This window comes from Hydra vulgaris, chromosome 15 (genome assembly GCF_038396675.1).
Source record: "Hydra vulgaris chromosome 15, alternate assembly HydraT2T_AEP".
In the NCBI taxonomy this organism is placed as follows: Eukaryota; Metazoa; Cnidaria; class Hydrozoa; order Anthoathecata; family Hydridae; genus Hydra; species Hydra vulgaris.
This window is the reverse complement of record NC_088934.1, coordinates 50093727-50116294: the sequence shown is the minus strand read 5'-3', so window position 1 is coordinate 50116294 and position 22568 is coordinate 50093727. Positions and strand designations below refer to the sequence as shown.

The 22568-nt window shown below is 26.3% G+C and overlaps 1 protein-coding gene and 1 long non-coding RNA gene across 3 annotated transcripts in view; one reads left to right on the top strand and one right to left on the bottom strand.

The window, feature by feature from the left end:
• Window positions 1-22568, top strand: part of LOC136091330 (uncharacterized) — a 70794-nt gene that overhangs the window by 6000 nt on the left and 42226 nt on the right. Inside the window, exons 1-2 of one of the 2 annotated variants that reach the window (XM_065818760.1) lie at window positions 2956-3111; window positions 17472-17945. In XM_065818760.1, coding sequence (XP_065674832.1) covers window positions 17474-17945 — 472 coding nt within the window. In that variant the 5' untranslated portion in view covers window positions 2956-3111; window positions 17472-17473. Of the gene's footprint in view, window positions 1-2955; window positions 3112-17471; window positions 17946-22568 lie in introns of those variants that run through there. The other variant, XM_065818759.1, reaches the window with a different exon arrangement.
• Window positions 3897-5517, bottom strand: LOC136091331 (uncharacterized). The gene is made up of 3 exons (XR_010643908.1): window positions 5428-5517; window positions 4938-5146; window positions 3897-3999 (listed from the first exon to the last, which is right to left on the bottom strand). It is a non-coding gene; the product is annotated as an uncharacterized LOC136091331 (long non-coding RNA).

The following is a 22568-nucleotide window of genomic DNA, read 5'->3' as shown; positions in this document are numbered from 1 at the left end:
AAATTTAGCATTTTGTTAAGCGTTATTTAGTAAAAAATATATCTTAAACCTTATATTCTTAAAAATTTATTCGTATATTTATTTATACTGACTTGGTAATCGAGAGCACCTGAAAAATAGATTTTGAGATATTTGCCAAAAATTGTTTACGTTCTGAAACGTGCTTACGTTCTGAAGTACGTCTTTTGGCGTTCTCGCTAGTTCTGATGTACGTTTTTTAACATATCAGTTATATAATCATTGTCCAAAGAATAGATGTTTCTTGTGACTATCATTGTCACATGACTATCATATAGTCATAAGTAATGCCGGATTACCCCGGGTTCTTGGGAGCCTAGGCGCCCAGCCCAAAAAAATTAGGGTACCAGCAGGGCCCCCGATTTTATACGTATATAATATTTTCTATATTATATATGACTTGACATTCTAAAATATTTTCATTAATTTTTAATGAAATTAATTTCGATAATTTCTATCCAAGTTAATTTCATTAATTTCTCATGTAATTGAAAAATAAAAACTTTTAAAAAAAAATTAAAAAAAACAACCTTTTTTAAAAAAAGTTTGAACTTGAACACGTTCGAACTATATAAGAAAAAAAGTTCGAACAAGTTCTTTTTTTCAAACAAATTCTTTTTTTTACTTATTTGAAAAAGTGAAAGAAACAGATACAAGTTAAATACAAAGCTGTTTAATTATTTATTAAGAAATGCGAATTAACTACATTTTGATTAGAATTTTTATTTTATTTGAGAACAAATAATATCACTAGGGTTGTCAGACGTCCCAGAAGTCCCAGATTCAAGCGTCTTTGTCCCGCGTCCCGGTTCAACCCTCCTCAGAACGTTAAATGTTCCGATTCCGAAAATTGATAAAAATTGGTTTCAAAATCATTCAAATGTCATCAATTGTTCTAAACCTTCGAGCCACAACAAACTTGTGATGATTAAATATAAATAACACATTTCTTGAATACTTTTTTAATAACTACAACTCTACTTATTTACTTTTGTGGGTCTTGCAGTCGCGCTTTCGCACGCCGAAAGTTGAATCAATTTGTTGCGACATGCGCATAGGTGCAGACAAAAAATGGAAATCAGTAATTTAGAGCTTCGCTAAATGGCGAACGTCCTTTTTTCAACGGAAAAAGATAAAAAAGTAATTAAATAGTAAAGAAAAACAAAAAAAAAAAAAAAAAATGGAAAGAAAATAATTAAAGAAAACTAATAAGGAAAAAGTTGAAAAAATAAAAAAATAAAAGAAATGTATGATGAAATTAAAGATATTTAAGAAAAATAGATGATTAGCGAAAAAAAAAAGTCGGAGAAGAGAATTAAAATATATATTTATATTCGAATTAAAACTTTTTTTTACGATTTTACTATTTGTTGTTGTTGTTGTAATTAACATTTCAGGAAATTTCAGGAAATAATTAGACATGTAAGCACGCGTTGGCTCTCTTTGGGTCATGCTATCGAAAGCTTGCTGCAGTCATGGGCGGTCATTGTTTCATATTTCAAATCACTTGGAGAAGATTGTTCAGTAAGACTAAGAAAACTTCTCGGTCTTCAGGTCGACATTGATTACGGTGATTTGCAACTGAAAGTCACCGAAATTTATTTTTTGCCCAAAACCTGTGTTTTGTTTTTGAAAAAGCCATTCTCGCTACAGGTTGTCGCCACCTTTAAGAACACTATTACTGCTTGTGGTGTCCTAGGTCTAACTTCAAGTATAGTTGTGGACATCATGTACGATGAATTTTCAACAGCAAAGTCAGGATTAGAAAACGTTATTGCGAATGACAAAAGTGACTGTACTGCTGTAAAATGGCAAACACTTTTTATTAGTTAAAAAAAAAAGTTCCAGTAAATTTACAAAATTGTTTTTTATGTGTTGTCTATCCTGGCAAGTAATGCATTTTGTGAAGGAATCTTCCCACTCATGAATACCAAGTGGAGGTCGGATAGAAGTAGAGTGACTGTTGAACTTGAGAGCGCAGAACTCGAAGTTTCAGCGAATTTTTCTAAATTGTGTACTAAGCTCTATGACTTTGTTCTCAAAGATCAGAAAGTACTTAATGCAGTTGCCAGTAGCCAGAAATATGGTTACGAAATGAAGAAGAAAAAGTAATAGTATATTAAATATATTTAAAGTCTCATAAACAAAATTTTTTTCGGGCTTTCGTCCTCCGTTATAATGTCCCGGGCTGACAAATAGAATATCTACCAACCTTAAATATCACTTAAATTAATAGTTATTTATTTTTTTATTAACTATTTTTTTGGTAAATATGTAATGAAATATTTTATATATATTTTGAAATATAAGTTTTTTATTTCTTTTTTTTTACCACTAATGAATTATAAATTATGATTACAATATTATTTTTGCAATAATTGGACAATAATTCAGACTTCGATACACAATTCCCTGATGAAATTATCCAGTTTTCTAAGTTCATGGCAAATGAAAAGAACATATCAGCACTTGAATGTCTACAAGCAATTCGTAGGAATAAGAATCGGTGTTCCCTATCGCATATTGGATTTTTCTTACCCTTTCCATTGCATTTTCGAAAATGGCAATTGTTCAAAATGATCTCCGTTTTTCAAGGTTAAATGATTGTTTAAATGCTCTTTGTTTCATGAAAATTGAAAGAACACTTTACAAGAATATAAATTTTCAAGATGTTGTAATTGATTTTGCAAATGTAAATGCATGAAAAAACATAAGATTACTTTTTTCTGTAAACAAAAAAGTAATCTTATGTTTTTTGAACTTATTTTTAAATACATTTTTTTGGGAATGGGGCCCCGAATATTTTTTGGCTCGCGGCCCCCAAGACCCTTAATCCTTAATTGGTCACAAGACTATCATGATATAATACACATTTTACTCTATAACTCTAAAACGAAAGGTTATTGCATTTCTGACTTTCGATTTCAAAGCAATAGTCCGTAGCAGTCCGAAAAAACAAAAACTTATGGTTTTAGTATAAACTTTGTTTTTATTATAAACTTTTTACTTTGAAAAACAGTTACATTTTAACTTCCTGAGGTCGCTGATTGACACAACTCCAAGTTAAAAAAGTTATCAATGAGCTCAAAAATAGTAAGAATAATGATTCTAATGATAGATGTCTCATGATTATATATATTTTTTTGTTCTATTTTTTTATTTCTAACCTTAGAAAGTCAATTTAAGTTTATGATTTAAAATCTAAAATGTTATTTACACTTCTTATCAACTTTGTTTTATAGAAATTATTTATGTACAATATATGTAAAAATTACTAAAGAACATGTAATAAAGCTATATTTAGTTAAGGTAAAACACGAGTACTCTTTAGAAATAAGTACGTGGACTGTTTTTTTAAAATTGATCAAACACAAAAAGGTGTCATTAAAAAGCCCTAAAATGCATTATTTTAAAGATAAAAAATTTTTAAAAATTGGGCAATTCTATAATAAGTTATGATGTTTTTAGTAGCGAATTTTTGATATATGAATTTCTTGATAAAACTATGGTCAAAATTTTTTTTTTTTTAATTGTTTTTTTGCCAATTCTTATTCAAATATCTTTAACTTGGTATCAAAAGATAATTGTAAAAAGGGCTATATTTTCAAATTAGTTTCTAGGTAAAGGACGCATCAAGGAATCCAAAGGGGGTGCTAATCCACCACCTACACACTACTTTTTCATAAAAAAAGTTTTTTTTTTTTTTGAAATTATAAATATTTTTATACACCAAGTTATTTTTTAATTCTGCATCACTAGTGAATGTTACAGGTCTATCTCAAAGTTGGGTGTTGGGTTGTGGGTAAAGTTTTACACAACCTATCAAAATTTCATTCTTTTAAATATTTCAATCTTTAATACAATAATTAATTCTAGTATAAAAAATAAAAAATATATTTCAACACTTTGAAAAATAGTAACTAGTGGCGTATAAATTGCCTTCTTAGAAAGGGGCATATGCTGCCCCCCTTCTGCCCAAACCTAAAAAAAAATTTCAATGAGATTTTAATAAAAAAATGTTTAAAAATGCTTTTTTGAACATATATAATTGTATAAAAAACTATTTTACCACATTACAAGATGTATCAGAGTATTCATTTTGTCATGTAAAGGGAAGGACTACCACTCTAACTTAAATAAACAACACAAAAACAGCAAGTTTTTTTAAATAAAAATAGCAATTAGCTATTGTCTTGGCTTTTAGTAAATAATTTATGTTTTGAATTCCATTTATGAATTAAAATAAATCATTTTTAATGATAGACATTATGTGAAGGTAAGTCAGAGCTGTCTATCAAAAAAATTGGCAAGCCACAAAGCTTGCTGTACCTATTTGCTAGCCACAAAACTTGTGTTACTTATTTGCAAGCCGGAAAACTTTGTTATCCATTTGCAAGCCACAAAACTTGCTGTACCTATTTGCAAGCTACAAAACTTGCTTTACCCATTTGTAAGCCACAAAACTTGCTGTATCTAATTGTAAGTCCCAAAACTTGCGGTACCCATTTGCAAGCCACAAAACTTGCAAAACTTATTTTTAGGCATTTTTACATTATTTCATATTCAAACTAAAAAATATTAACTCCCTTAATACAACATCAGAAGCTAGCTGGATTTTTTTCATCTCATGCTCGATACTTTTAATATTAGTTTCATCTTATTTCGAATAAGAAATACTTTAAGTTCTATCATTTTGTCTCTTGTTTACTATTTCCACTCTACCATCATAAATGATAGACTTTGATGTGTCAGTATCATACCAATTGTGACAGAGTTTTCTGCCAACAATTCTTTCAGGATTAGATTTACAATTAGTAATTGTTTTTAAAAAAGAATTTTTTTATAAAATATAAATAAGCATTAAAGTTTATTAAAAACAAAGAACAGTTATAAAGAAACATTTTAATTTATACATTTACCAGCAAAACTTTGTATAGCCTTGCACTAGCAGTCACTTCCTTGAGTGTCGTAGTAAAATGAATATCTCTTATATTGTCGAACTAAGGCATTCTTGACTGCATTAAGACAAGCAGAAGTCATTTTTATCAGTTGGTCATCAATGGAATATAAAGTAGTAATTGATTTTAAAATATTTGGGAGTAGCTCTTTCCCAAAATAATTTGTATTTCTAAAAAATAATGCAGCAGAATTAGAATTGCAATTAGTAATTGTTTTTAAAATCTAATATTTTATAAAATATGAAGAAGAATTAAAATATATCTAAAACAAAGAATAGTCATAAAGAAACATTTCAATTTATACATTTACTAGGAAAAGATTGTGCTGCAGAAACTAAAAGTTAAAAAAGATTAATCAACAAAAATAAAATAAAATCAGGATTAAATCTATAGTATAATTCTAATGAGATAGACTATGCACTGCTAATACAGAAATAGTTTTTTAACTTACCAAGCGTAGCAGATGTAGATGCAGCTGAAAATAAAAACAAATGTAACTAACAAAATAAATGAACTTTTTTTGGCAAATCAAAACACTGCTGAAAAAGAATTAGTTATTAGAGTAAATCTACACACTGCTGTAAAGGAATTGATTTTTAAACTTATTAACTGTATCAGATGAAACTAAAAACAAAGACCATGTTATCCAAATAGTGATAATGGTAATAAATCTTTCTTGAGTTAAAAAAATAACAGCTTTTAAATTTACGAATCACAGTCATTGAAAAAAAAATGACTTGAGATAAAAAATATATGAATTAAACTAAAGCATGCATCTTGAAATTTCTACTTATATAAACATAACTGAAATTGAATATACAAACATACCAATGGAAAGCTGAGTTGATAGGACTGCAACTAACAAGAAACATGTATATTAAAACAAAACACCTTAAATTTGACTACAGTAAGTGAATAAGTAACAACCATCAAATAAGTTCTGCATAATGTGCAACAACTTTATTGACTAAGTATATAATGAAAACATTATTACACAAGTAAACATTAGGAAAGGTTGTATAATGATTTAAACAATAATAAAAGATAAAGTATTCTACGAGTACAATTTAACGAGTAAATGTTAAAATAAAATAAAAATGATATTTTTGGTATTATAAAACTTTTAAAGCATCAACATGTTTATTTTATTATGAATAACACCAAAAGTTATGTTAAAACAATAAGCCCTCGTCAAACAAGAAGGAAACAGAAATATTTGCTTAATGATTTAAATAATAATAAAAAGACTAAGTAAATACTTAGTTATACTTAGTTATATATACAGTTGTTATGTTAATCTTTTATAATTTATCTATTGTACAATATTGTACAATAGATAAATTATAAAAGATTAACATACCAACTGTATTCAATGTAGATAAAACTAAAGGTAAAAAAAAGATGTGAAGAACAAGAAATACATAGTTTTCACCAACAAATCTAAACACAGTTGTTTAAAAAAAATATACTTTTTAAACTTACCAACCATAGCAGAAGGTGACAAAGCTAAAGGTAAAAAAATTAACCAAAATAACTTTGATTTTGGCATTAACTCTATGCAGAGCTTAAAAAAATGTTTTTAAAACTTACCAACTGTGGCAGATGTTGATGAAACTAAAATAAAAAAAAAAGGTGTAATCAAATAAAATAAAAAAAGATACTAAACTTATAGTATAACTTTAAAGAATGAGAGTATAAAAGGCTAAAAAAAAAAAGTTTTTTAACTTACCAACAAATAACAAATAATATAATGGTGTAAAAACCAAAAATAAGGTGTTATTTTAAAAAAGTCTTGAATAGGTTTAATCTAATCAATGATTTTTATAAAAGTTTAACAAATAAATTAACTGGCACAAGTAATAAAGAATAAAATTATCATGAAAAAACTTATAAACTTACTATCTGTTTAAGTAGCCATGTCATCAATATTGCTCTTTTTTTAAGTTACCTAAAATTTTAGTGAAACAACATACAATAAATCTTTTAAAAGAAAAACCCTCACCCCCATCTCGCCTAATTTTGAAAAACAGAAATTAGGTACTAAAAGTGTTAAACTGATTTAAATATCTGCTGCATAATATTTTTTTATGAAATTTGGCAGGTGCAAAGAAAATGCATATAGAAACATTTTTTTTTAAACATCTTTGCTTTCAACAAGGCTGCAAGCAACTACTAATTAGAGTTAGAAGTTACTGGAAGAGAAAAGATGAAGATTCTACAATCTTATAGCAAGATAATGATTGACAGACAACTTAAAGGATTGAAAATAATATTAATTAGGAAAGGAAAGGAAGTGAATTCCAAAGAACTGATATATATATATATATATATATATAAATCATAGAAAGAGTCCATAAATCACGGAAAGAGTCAGCTTTAAGGTAGTTGTAAGAGGTACAATAATAGGGGGATTCAAATTATGAAGAAGAATAAGATAATAGTTTTAGAGAGTTTAAACTGTGATCAGAAGCACTTAAAGGTGAATGTGGAGAAACTGAGCACTGACAGTTAAATAAGCGTTTTTGGAGCACTTAGGAACAGTCACAGAAAAAGGATGAGACTTAATTGAATGACGAGTAACACAAGAATGAATTTTAGTAGATGGCACAAGAGACACTAGCTCTTTAGAGAAGTGCTCAATATAGTATTTGTAGAAAAGAGAAAGAGAAGCAATATTATGAAGATGTGATAATTGTTGGAGGTTGGCTGCAAGAGCAGGTCCAACTTGTTTACAATGTGTTTTTGCACCTTGTCTAAAAAAGAAAGGGCATTATTAGAAGATCCGCCTCAGATATGGCAACAGTATTCCATACAAGGCGGGATATTTATATAAAAGGCGGGAAGATTTATAGAGATAGAGAATAGAATCCGAAGTAAGAAAGTGTCAAGCTCGATAAAGAGATGTAACCTTAGCAGATGCTAATTTTGCAACTGATTTGATATATGGTTTCCAAGAAAAATTGGAAGTAAGAGTTAATTCTAGAAGATGAAGATTAGATGACTCATCGAGTGCATTGCCATTCATAAATATAGGAAGATCTAAATTATTGCGATAACGATTAACTGAAAAAAATTGAGTTTTATCTGTATTGAAGTTCACCAGCCACTGTGAGCCCCATGCTGTAGCAGAAGTGAGATTCTTTTCAAGCTCAAATGCCCCCTCCAAGCAATCAAAGAGTGTTGGTTTCTTATCAAGACAAGAGTAAATGGTAGTATCATCAGCAAACAATGCCACCTTAGATGTTAGAATATCTGGAAGATTGTTAATGTAAATTAAAAAGAGTATAGAGCCAAGGATAGAACCTTGAGGAAACCCTGAAGTTACAGAATAAGAAGAAGAGTGTTGTCCATCGAGGACAACTTTTATATTACGATTGGAAAGGAAGGATTCAATAATCTTAAAGGTGTTTCCAGAGACACCATAAGAAGAAAGCTTATGGAGAAGACCAGCATGCCAAACTTTATCAAAAGCTTTTGAAATGTCAAGAGCTTATGATGTCAAGAGTTTGTGATGTCAAGAGCTTGTGATGTCAAGAGCTTGTGATGTCAAGAGCTTGTGATGTCAAGAGCTTGTGATGTCAAGAGCTTGTGATGTCAAGAGCTTGTGATGTCTAGAGCTTGTGATGTCAAGAGCTTGTGATAATCTTGATATGTCTAGAACTTAGTGATGACGATGGTTTTTTGTGTTTTATAGTTTTTTGTATTTTATTCATTTTAAAATTAGTTAAAGTATTTAGCTCAAAGCATATATAGTAGTCAGAACACTATTTAATAACCCAAGCAATTGCCTCATTACTATTAATAAACCCTCGTAAGAGTCGTAAAAGTCGTAACAAAGAGCTCCAAATGTGGCCATTATGTACACCATAAGTACAAACAGGGACACCATCTATGTGCAACATTTATGCGCTAAATGAAAAAGATCCCTTTTTTAAATTGAGATTCCGAATCACTACTTCTAAGTTGAGTGTTGAGAAATTGTGCAATGCTATCAAACTGAGCAAAAACGTCTGTCTGTTTTTATAAATACTGGCGGTAGAGCAAAAAATAAGACCATTGTTTAATAATTCAAGTTCATTCTGTTGTAAAGTGTATGATGACATTATGAACAAAGTGTTGGTGTTTAGAAGGAAGGCTAGTAAATTTTGTAAGGGAGCATAGTTTTTTCTTGTGAGTTTTAATAATAGAAAGTATTTGTTTATACGTTATTATTAATCACTTTTAACTAAAAATACCACTGTATAGTTGTGCAATTGTTTCTTACTTGAGATTTTAAACCAAATTTTCCAGTTTTTTCCCTATTGTTATAAAATTAGTCTCATACGTTGTTTAATTGATAGAACGTATAAAATCAACAACACATGGCTAGGATTTGACAAGGACATAAAAAATCTATTCAATGTTTTAAAAAATAAACAATATCCACCTAAAGAAATTAAATTATTTGTTGATAAAAAGTTAAATCCATCTGTGATAAATAGTATTGATAACCCTAATATAAGATATTATAAACTTCCATTTATAGAATTTATTTCAAATTTTACTAAATCTAAAGTTAAAAAAATCATTAAAAAATATTGTAAAGATGTTATAATTAATTTAATTATTGTTTACAAATTTTGTTGTGCTGGATGTAATGCCAGTTATATTTGAGAAACCTCCAGACACTTAACAACAAGGATTCATGAGCATCTTACAAGTGAAAAACAATCTAATGTTTACAAGCATTTAATTTCATTTGTTAATTGTAAAAATCTAGGTAACTATAATTGTTTTAAAATTTTGGGTACTGCTTCTAACAAAAATAAATTAAAAATTAAAGAAACACTTTATATTAAATGGAAAACCAATCTTTAAATAAACAAACTGTTTAGTATAATTTAATAAAGTGTGTAGATTTTTTTTTTCATCTTCAAAAATGGCAAGGTTACTTTTGGTAAAGAATTTCATTGAGATTCTGAATCTGTAAAGAAAAATGTATGTTTTGAACAGAAAAATGACTTATATGTGACTAATTAACAGGGCAAAACAATAATTGAAAAAAAAAAAAAATTCTCTCAATAATAACTCAATAATTGTTATATTGAATTTTAAAAAAATTGATTTTTGTAGATTGTGGGTTTCAATTCGATTTCACTTCAAAAAGTCCTAAAAATAAAGAAAAGGAGTTTTTGTGAAGTTTTTATAAAAATTAGGCACTTTTTTCATATTTTAGACAAAGAATGTTTCGGTAAAGTGTTTTTTTTTTTTCCTGTTTTTATCAAGCTTTAAAAGTAAGTAGAGTTCATTTTTGTGGGAAATTTTATAGGGAATCTAAATCTGAAAAAGAAATAAAAATATTTCTTGTTGGGGGAAACTTTTAGTTTTCAACAAAAAAATGACTAAAATATGAATAATTAAAGAGAAAAAATTAAAAATCAAAAAAAATTTTTTCTCAATTATTTCATAAACTCAATATAAACTATTTAAAAAGTCTATAAATTTAACACATAATTGGGGCTTTAGTGAAGGTTGCTTTTAGAAAAATTAGTCGATTTTTTAATATTTTAGACAGTGAATGTTATTGTAGAGTGCGCTGTCTTTTCTAAAACTAATTATAAGTCAAACACTTTTGTTATAACAAACAGTATTTTATATAGTAATATATTTTATAATATGTATTATATAATGCTGATATCTTTATTAAAATTTACATATAATTAACAATTAGTAGTTTATAAGTTTTTTTAAAAATTTGTGAGTTCAACTAAGTTATATTTAGCATTTTTTGTGCTCATAAAATATCTACTGATTTCTTGTGCTCTTATATATCCTACTCGCTTCTCATAGAAATATGCTTTTGCAAATGGAATTCAATTGGAATAAAATATGCCAAGGTCCCTCTAATGCCAACATGCAAACAAAAACTTTAAAAAAGTAACTTTAGGTGAACTACTTATTGTTTTTGGCTGATCAGGCAAATACAAATACAGAATTTTAACAGCAATAAGATCTGGAGTGTTACCTGAAAATTTAATAAATCTATAAGTAGATTCTGTTTCTCATATCAGGTGACTCACTACTGCTAACTGTTTTTGTAGATTGTGGGTTTCAATTCATTTTCTAACAGAAAAAAAGCTCAGAAATCTTCGCTTATTTATTAAATTTATAGTTGGTGTGTATTTTCCTTGCTGGTTTCAAATAAAGGTAAAACATTCCTGGTTAGATGGACCTCGCCATATTTTATTCCAATTGAAACAACTAAAATATCCACACAAAAAAAGAGGTTGTTGCAATAGAATGAAAACTGTAAAGAGATCTGCATGGTTTGCATTTAGTGAATGCATTATTCAGACTCTTTTGTGTTCCAATGTTGAAGAGGAATAAAAGTTAGGAGTGCTAGAAAGGTAGGAGATAATACTCAGTACGATGAGTTTCAGTAAGAGTTCACAAAACCCCATGCATAAATACTGATGCTGATAAATTGACCAATCTAATTGAGTGGAAAGATTCAATATACAAACCACTACTTACTACAAGCCTCACAACTCATGAAGAAAAAAATTGTTCACAAGCCTATGGTTTTTCCAGATTGGCGATGTCAATCCATTGAATGTTGCGATAATTAGGTATTTTTTTAAGCAATTACAAAGAATATAACTTATTAAAAGTTTTTTAATGACTAAATTGTTTTTAATGTTTAATAAGTTACAGAGACTTGTACAAAAACATATTTCCATGAGTAGCAAGTAGGATATATAAGAGCACAAGTTGTTTTATGATGTTTCATTTGATTTAGATGTTTTATGAGCACAAGCAATGCTAAATATAACTTAGTTGGATTAATTGCTAATTATGTCTAAATTTTAATAAAGATATCAGTATTATATAATAATATTATAAAATGTATTACTATATAATATACTGTTTGTTATAAAAAATCGTTTGAATTATGATTAGTTTTAAAAAAGACAGTGCGTTCTACAATAACATTCACTGTCTAAAATATTTAAAAATTGACTAATTTTTCTAAAAGCAACCTTCACAAAAACCCCCATCTCATGTGTTCATGTGTTTATTTTTTTGACTTTTTAACAAAATATGATACTTTCATACAGTTCAACATTTTGCTAAACTTTATGAAAGCATCATATTTTGTTAAAAAGTTCAAGTTTATATTGAGTTTATCAAATAATTAAAAATTGTTTTTTTGTTTTTTTTGATTTAAAATTTTTCTTTTAAATTATATATATATATAAATATATATATATATATATATATATATATATATATATATATATATATATATATATATATATATATATATATATACACAAAATTATCTATTGGGAAGATATATATATATATATATATATATATATATATATATATATATATATATATATACACAAAATTATCTATTGGGAAGATATATATATATATATATATATATATATATATATATATATATATATATATATATATATATATACAAAATTATCTATTGGGAAGATATATATATATATATATATATATATATATATATATATATATATATATATATATATATATATATATATATATATATATATATATATATATATATATATATATATGTATATATATATATATATATATATATAATATATATATATATATATATATATAAATATATATATATATATATATATATATATATATATATATATATATATATATATATATATATATATATATATATACAAATTTATCTATTGGGAAGATACAAATTAATATAAAATCTACTATTAAAAAAATAGAAGGAAAAACAGTTTATCAATGTAATAAGTCAAGTATAAATGAGTTCAACAACTTTCTTGTTGTAAAAAAAGAAGCTGTAGGTACATAAATAAATTAAAAATACAATAAACGCAGTTAATCAAGTCAAGTATAAGGAGTATGATAATTAACTGCTCACTTATACTTGAATTACATTGATTGATTGATTGAACTGAAAGAAGCATCTGCTGCTTTATTAAAAAATAAAAATCTACAATAAAAGCAATTAATCAATGCAATAATTCAAGTATAAGTGAGTAAATTAAAGATACAATAAAAGCAATTGATCAATACAATTATTCAATCTTCTCAATGCCAAAAAGGCTCATACAGTAAATCTAAAAAGAAAAAGTAGCAAATAAAATTCTAAAGTTTTATTTTTAAAATGACTTTTTTAAATTTTTAAAATGTTGCTGTTGAATCAACTGTACTTTCTATAAGAAAAATATGTTATCGTATTAAAAACTATACATTTTGTGATATCACTTACTAAGAACAGATTTTGTTATGTGTTTCATCATGGCAGTACATCGCTTAGCTTTTAAAGTCAACATCTTGCTCTCAAAGAAACCAAGTAACATTTTAGCAAAGTGCATTACTTGGCTAGGAAGGACAACAGTTATGCTTTAAACTAAGCCTAGTCACTATGAAACCATGGAAAGATTATGAAAACTTATGAACTATAAACACTTCAAATATAACAGATATTTACACATTTTTAACACATTAGCAGTTATAAAATATCAACCTAAATATCCTTAACACATATAAATACATTAAATAGTACATATTACCACATAATGTCACATAAAAGTATTTAAATATATAAATTAATATGAATATATAAATAAGAAACATTTGCAAATACAACCTTATTTGCGCAATTTTTGTTGAATCACATACATTGCAATGCATGTTTATTAACTATATAAAAAAAAGTTGATTAAATGACCTTGTTTGTTATAATATAATTTTAAATCTATCAGAAAATCGGTATTAACTGAGATTTTAACAACTAACTGTAAGTAACTGGTTTCCAGTAACAAAAGTTGTTTTGTTTAGTTATTTATAAAAAGGTGGTGTTTAATAGTAAAACAAAATTTTTGTTTATTGATAAGTGCATTTGTAACTCCAACTTTATCAACAATTTGACCTTTTTCAAAAAATTAACATTTATCAAAAGTTTGACCGTTAAAAAGACCAAATTTTGAAAAAATATAAAACACAGATTAATATACTTTAAATACAATTGACAAAGGACTTCAATGTGACATTATTAAAATGCATGAATTAGATAAATTACCGGTTTTTAAAAGTTACTATACTAATTTAAAAATAACATAAAGTTTCTACATCTTTATCTTTACTGCAGAATTTTCATTCTTCAATTTATTATCTAATATAAAAGTTTTAGATGTTATAACTGATTAAGCAGAAATAAACCAATCATAATAAAGATTTATTTTGATCATTATCAGCAATTATTTTCAATACAACTCAATTAACATGTTAAACTATGACTAAAATATGAGTACTTTTAATTGGATAACCAAAGTTTGATTTATTTAAATAAATATTTAAATGATTAAACTAATTTTTAAAAAATGGACTCTACCATTTTATTTTTTATTTTTTGTTAAATGGCTGAAACGTAATGGTATATGCAACTATAATGGATTAATGAAAGGTGTTGCCATATACAAAACATCTCCCATCCATCCGGGCGGAGAAGTTGTATACACAGCTGGACAACTTAAGCACTAATTTTTTTACAAACATTTTTTTAATTTAAAAATAATGTATGGCGCAAGAGGATAACGAGCAACATTAATGCAATTTCCAGCTGTATAATTGACTTTTTTTGTCTGCTAAAAAATTTCAATAGTCATTTAGCCTCAGGTCTGCAAAACTATGTGTTGCTTTCCTTGATCACCAGAGAAGCCAATTTCATCAAAATTCTACAAATGACATAAAGTATTTTTGTAAATATCTTCTTCGTTGAATTCTCTATGCAGTTTTTTGAAGTACTCTTTTTTTCAGGCTAGCAGCAGCTGTGAGTAATGAATTATTCCTCTGATATATAATGACTCTGATGCTTAACTTATGACTCTAACAGTTTATGAAAAACTTGTACCAATCTTTTCCTGGTGTAACAATTGAAAACAGATGAGATTAATTTTAGTGTTGCAAATAGTTGCGTAGCTAAAGTGATGACACCGTTGTAAGTTTTGTCAAAGCCCTATTTGGTTAATTTAATAAGGGTATACCAGCAATCTTATGTTTAAACTACTAGGGTGTTTTATTTCCGACGATTTATTAAAAATGATTACGTTACATGGATAATGAGGTAGATATTAGGTAAAAATACATTTGTAATTTTTTCAGAAATTGAAAGTTTCCTCTAGAGGTTGCTTTTTTGAAAAAAATGGCGTTTATTACACTTTTTTCTCCTCCAAATATAAATAATTAAAAAATAATTAGTTTCATGTTATGTTACCTAGTGCATATCGTCGGTATACAAGAGAAATGCACTAAGTCTATATTTGGCAGTATGAAGTTATTTATACCACTATTTAGTACTTTGAATTCTCTATCGTTTGATATACCACACAAATTTAATAAATCAATTATTAATGAGTAGTTAAGATTTTTTATTTCAACTATTACACGAAAACTCATTACTTTAACTATTACGTAAAAATTTATTTTTTCATTATCTCAAAATGATGTTTTTTGGACTTCATTTTGAGATAATGAACAAATAAATTCATTTCTCTTGTGTACCGAAAATATATTATTCGTTTTCAGAAAAACATTTGCAACCAGTTTAACCAGTTAACAATTAACCAGTTGTGTTGCAAAATAAAAATCTGAATTTATGTTTAAATTCCATAAAGTTATAAGAAAAACGTTTGTAAAAGGTAAGAATATTATATTAAAAAGCATAGTTGAAACAATAAAAAATAACTTTAAAATTTGGCTTTAAAAAATAAATTTTGCATTTTTTTAGATTAGTGAATATATTCATTTTATTATTACGATGAATCTTAAAAATAAGTGACATTGGCAGTGGCCACACTACAAACAAAAAAACAAGTTAGTTAGGTGCTCTCATTTACGTTTTAATTCAAGGGACATTAAATTTGTAAGAGATATTTTTAAACTTGTACTTAGTGAGTGGGAGTCTTAAAAAGCTGGAGTACCAACTCGATCTGACAATTTGTGCTTTTTATTAATTTCAGAATTGTGAAAAAAAGTCAAGTATAAAAAATATAGAGCAATCAAGTCAAAATATTAAAACTGAAAAACATTAATTTTTAGATGTTTTGACAAACTTAAACTACTTAGTCATATTGCAAAAATTCACATAAAAAGCTGATTATAAGAAAATTGGGTATTATACGAAGATCAAAAGCATATAAGAAAATATTACATGACATATTACATGAATATAAAAAAATATGACATGATATGGCATTGATTTAAATGATTCAAAATTTTGAGAACGCTAATTAGAAAGACAAGCAAGTATTTTACAAAAAAGTCAACCAATGTTCAAAAACTGAGTGGTGTTGAAGTCAGTGAATTACTTGATAGTGTTGAAATTACTTGATTGTGTTGAAATTACTTGATAGTGTTGAAATTACTTGATTGTGTTAAAATTACTTGATTGTGTTGAAATTACTTGATAGTGTTGAAATTACTTGATTGTGTTGAAATTATTTGATTGTGTTGAAATTACTTAATTGTGTTGAAATTACTTGATTGTGTTGAATTACTTGATAGTTTTGAAATGACTTGATGATGAAAAAGATGAAATTGATATTTAATTTACACCTTTACCTCCAAAGAAAAGAAAAATATGTTCAACAAAATCAATTGAAGTGTCAGCAAATTAGCTTTCAGAAATTATAGCATCTTTGTAAGACTGATATTGTTTATCATTTCACTAACACAGCTACTCTTTCAATCCACTATTATCTGCAAAAGTTGATGTCTTAATGATATGTCTATATCATTATCAACTTAATGGTATGTCTATATTATTATCGACTATTCATTGTCAAAAACAATAAATAATATCGCATAATATGCACACGAGAAAAAAATGCTATCAATTAAAGCTGACTGAGAAATTAACAAACCTAAAAAGGCACTTTTGCACAGGGATTCTATTTTTCTTAATAGATAGTTGATAGTGGCCTAATAGGCAAAATAAATATAAGTTTAAATTTTGTCTGTTTATTAAGATATATTATTTTTATTTTTTGTATCATAATGTTATGTTTTTCTATAAATAGTTCTAGCGACAAGCTTTATATGATCTATTATTATTAGATACCATTGTTTTTATTTTTTTTATTTTTATTTAAACTTTTTATTATGCAGTACTACAAAGGTTTTGGTATATATCACTAATAATGATATCAAAAAAAAATACATTTTATTTGACCTCTTGTTTATTCTTTCTTTTGATGATATGCTATCTGTAGTAACATAAGAAGTTTCTTTTCGTAATCTTTTCACTTTATTTAAATGTTTTTGCTGTATTGGTCTCGATGAACCAGTCACAAGTATATTATAGCTATAATTTTTAAAATTTGCAGTTTGTTTAATGACATGTTTTATTTCTTAAATTGATAAATAATTTTTATTATAAACATAGAACACTCAACTTTTATTTTAAATTTTATTTAGAAATGTTTGAAATAAAGGAGGTATTTGCTATTGAAAAAAACAACCTTATAGCTGTATTTGAAACTTTACCAAATGAATATGAAATATCTTTTGAATTATATTTAACTAGTTTTATAAATCAATGGACAAACGTACTTCATTTCACAATAGGTGATGATAGCAGTAAATACGGCGACAGAGTATTCAGTTTTTATATTTTCAACAACTTTGCCGAAATTTGTTCATCAATCAATGGAAATTTTTATGTAAAAATGTTTTCTTTAAATTTGATGGAATGGAGTAAATTCTTCATAAGTCATTCTTTGTTGAGTGGAATCTACACTTATGTCGTCAAAATGGATGACGCAGTTATCATTACATTACAAAATACCAATGCGCAACCTTTTGAGTATGTTAGACTATATACAAGCAATCCCTGGCATCTTGCACAACCAGGATACATAAGAAACTTAGTTGTGTCAAATGTAAATACTAGTAAGAGTTTTAATATTTTTTTATTTTTTAAATATACAATATGCAAAAATAAATATGCAATTTAGAATTTTTATCATTTTAATAATAAGAATTTTATAATTTCATTTCACAAAAAAAATTCAGTGATTCAAAAATGCATATAAAATATTATATGGGTATTTATGAACAAATGTTCACCAATTGTTTAAAATATCTCAAATCGTTTGAGGCCTGAAAATTACCAAAACTATTTTCAAAAATTTAGTAACTCATCATATACTAACATTTGTAAACAATTATCTATTTAAGATACTGAATAAATGGTAATGTGTCTTATGATGTAGCAACATTTTGGTATTGTTTATAAATTGTATATGTATTTTTGATTTATTAGCTATTGATTATGTTATGTTACTTTATGTTATGTTTACTTTACTGTTATGTAATGTTATATTACTTTTTAAAATATTTTATTGTGATATGATTTTTAAAAATGTGTATGTGTGATGAAATATCTTTTGAATTTTATTTAACTTTTTTTTTTGATCAATGGTCAAACGTAATTCATTTAACATTAGATCGCGTTAACAGTTAATACAAAGACTGAACTTTCAGTTTGTTTTTTTGTAAACGCTATTGCCCAAATTGATTCATCAATCAAAAAAATAACTGATTATATAACAAGGCTTTCTTCAACTGTTTATCAGTAAAAACTTCAAAAATTTGTACTGATAAACAGAATAAATTTTTTATAAGTATATTTTTGTTGAATGCAATCTACAATTATGTTATTAAAATGATTAGCGCAGTTATCATTGCAATACAAAATGCCAATCCGCATTCTTTTGAAATTGTCAGAGAATATACTAGCACAACCAGGGTACATAAGAAAATTGAGACAAATTGTTTTAATCTTTTTTTCTTTCTTAAATTTATATATATATATATATATATATATATATATATATATATATATATATATATATATATATATATTTATATATATATATATATATTTTTTTATCATTTTTAAATTTGATATTTTTATCATTTTTAAAAGCATAAATTAGGGTGTAAAATAAAAAATTTTAACGACTAAATTTTATTATCAAAAGAAATTTTTTAAAACTTTAAAGCTAGTTTCTTGAAATTATTTTCTGTGGAAGTAAATTCAAAGATTTAAAAAATGCTTACAAAAGCAAAACATTAAAATATTATATGGGGCTTTCCGTTTAAACCAAAAGTTTAAACCAACTTTCTGATTTCTTGTTTAAACCAAAAGTTGAAAATATCTCAATTATTTTGAGACCTTAAAATTTTCAAAAAGTTTTGTCTCTAATTATTTAAAAATATTTGTAAAAAATTATTTATTAAAGCTGCATACTCTCAAGTCCTTAATACAAGGAAGGGCTTGAGGAGGACGTTTATATTTTTTTGAATAATTTTCCCATCCACTCTATGGTTATTAAGACCCCCCACACCTTCCCCCGTGTATTAATTTTTACTTATAATTAACAAAATATTTATATCTCAAAACTAAGAGAAAAAATTTTGTGAAAATTGACCTTAAAAAATAAAATATTTTTATTTCAGCCATCGATAAAAACCTTCTAGTGTAAACAGGCTGTAAAAATCATTAAGCTAGTAAACCTTGATTTCTCAAAAATGAGCTTTTGGTTTATTTCTCACCAAAGTATAAAACTTATATAAGCATATTAAATCCTATTGAAATTATTATAAAACAGCTCTTAGAAAATCCTTAATTGACCGCAAGCCACGATAAAATTAAATAGTTTTATGCAGGTTTTGTAATAAATATTTGTTAGGATTTATAAATTGAGATATTTTATAAAAAGATACTTATATTGTAACAAGGCGTCAGATTGAAGTTTTCACAAATTGACCAAGATAAATATAGTTTCAATAAAAAAAAATGAATTAAACATTTTTTTTTTTCTTATGTGTTTAATATTGTTTTGTCATAATTGAATTCTTTTATTCAGTTTTAATGTTTTGATATTTTATATTGCATAAAAAAATAAATTCCCTTCCTTCCTATTATTAAATGATTCCCCCTACCTTACATGTGTGATCTGGACTGAAGTTTAAGCCCCCTGCCCCCCTATCTTATCTTTTTATTACCACCCCCTTCCTTTCATTAAGGACGTAGAAGTATTCAACAAACATTAATGTGTCTAATGGTGTAGTTACATTGTATGGTTTATAAAGGTGTATTTAATAATTTATAAAGTTGTGTTGTGGTGTAGCTTAAAAATATGTGGTTAAGTTGTTGCATGATTTTTAAAGCTGTGGTTATGTTGTAATTTGACTTTAAAGATGAAGTTATGTTGCAATTTGATTTTTTTAAATGTGTTAATGTTTGTTGTTAAAGATGTGATTATATTGTAATACTATTTTTAAATATTTTTGAGATAAGCCTATGTTGTAATATTATTTTTAAAAATCTGGTCATAAATTGATATGGTTTTTAAGGATATGATCTTCAAAAGTGTGCTTATGTTTTGAGATGCGGTTATGTTGTGTTTCAATAAGATGCTCACTTTTTAGAAATGCGGTTATGTTTTGATTTGGTTTATAAAGAAATAGTGATGTCATTAGAATGACATAGCTATTTCTTTATAAACCAAATATATATAGTCTATGTCTATAAAGTATATATAAATATATACTTTATAGACATAGATATACCTTTTATCAAAAATTTATCAAGTTTAGATTGTAAATATTAATGAGTACAATAATTCCCAAAAAAAAAAATCAAGTACCCAGAGGTACAGAACATAAAAAAAAATTTTTCAAATAATATTAATACTAGAGCATATTTTTTGCTGCAAAGTTGCAAAAAAAATAATGGTTAATTATCAACAGGGATGCAGAGTCCCAAAAAGGACTCCGAGAAGACTTTTAGGTTATTGGAACAATCGTTTTTTAAGCCCGGAGTCCTTAGGTATAATGACGGCAAGGACTCCGGGACTCCAGGACTCCGGGCTTAAAAACAATAAGTTTTAAGTCATTAAATCTCATGAATTTTTTTATTATAGCAGATAATAAGTCAGCATATATGTTTAGAGCTTCTGGACACTACAGACTTGAAATATAAAGACTGGATATAAAGCCGGAGTCTTTTTGGGACTCCGCATCCCTGATTAACAAATTTCTCCCAGATTTACAAGGTTTCAAAAAATTATTTCGTTATGGACATAACAAAAACATATTTAATACATCTGTTTTAAATATTACAGAAAAGTATTTATTTATTTAGTAAGTATAATATGCATGGTGCCATGCATATTACTAATTTTTCATTATGCGTTACTTACTAAAAAGTATACATATTACATAATATTTACTAAAAAGTCATTTTCTGAAAAAATTGATGTTTGCACACTCCCATTCTAACTTTGTAAAGGTCAATTCGGTTGGTATATACAGATAACTGAAAATTTAAAATATGGCATAGAATAAACACGAAGGTTTATTCATGCCATATTATGGTTGAGAGTTATGTTGCACAAGAGAAAAAAAAATCAATATAAGTATTTTGTTTATAATACACTATATACATGTGCTATATGAATATGAAACAAACAAAAAACTATATACATATAAATTAAACAGTTATATTATATTATATACATAAGCTTGGTAATTTTACAGGTAAGCAGCCTAAAATAGTTTTGTTTTTTATTTTTGGAAAAAATTAAGAAAAGTGTAAAAATGCATATCAAAAAAATAATAACAATAAATGAAAATAATGAATTATGATGATTGTTTATGTATTTATAATAATAATAGCTATTATTAATTATAAAAAACATTTTAAATATTAATAGAATTTGTAATAAAGATTTTACAATATTTTTAAAGTGTCTACAAATGAGAGCACAAAAACAAAGTTATTTCTGGCTGCTTAACTGTATACTCATAGTAATGCTGTATACTCATATAACTGTTTACTCATAAGCTTAATACTTTTAACAATTCAAACATCATGTTTGTATTTTATATCATGTTTAATATGAGATAAAATAACTGTATTTAAAAACTAAATTTCAAAAATATGAACATACTGACTATAGATACAATTTTCCATAGGTGTATTTAAATTAGGGTGCAGTGGAAATACAAAAAGTAAAATATTGTTATGTAATAGCAACAATTATACATATTTATATATAAAAAATACTTAAATTTAACTATGTTGAAAAAAGGCAATAGACTTTTTGTCAGGTCCCCAGGCTTGCGGAGCCGCCCAATTTTTTTCATAGCTCCGCTCTGGCTCCCAGCAAAAACTCGGCTCCGGCTCCTCATAACGTCAATAGAAGAATAAGATTTAAAAGTATACCTTGTCGTCTATTTATAAATTTTTTATTGAATGAAAAAAAAACTATTACATTTTTTTTAGGCCAGAAAACACTCGCTCCACGCTGACTTGCGTCATAGGAAGAGCAGAAGCAATCTGGCATGCTTTCTGGATCAACTCGGGAAACAGCTTTCTTCCGTCCAAAACAGTTTTGCACTTCGAATTTCCATCATCCTTTTCCTTCATGATCTGTTAAGCAAGCTTCGGCAAACTTTGAATAGTCTCTCGGAATTCTTTTTCCTCCAATTGTTTATGACTAA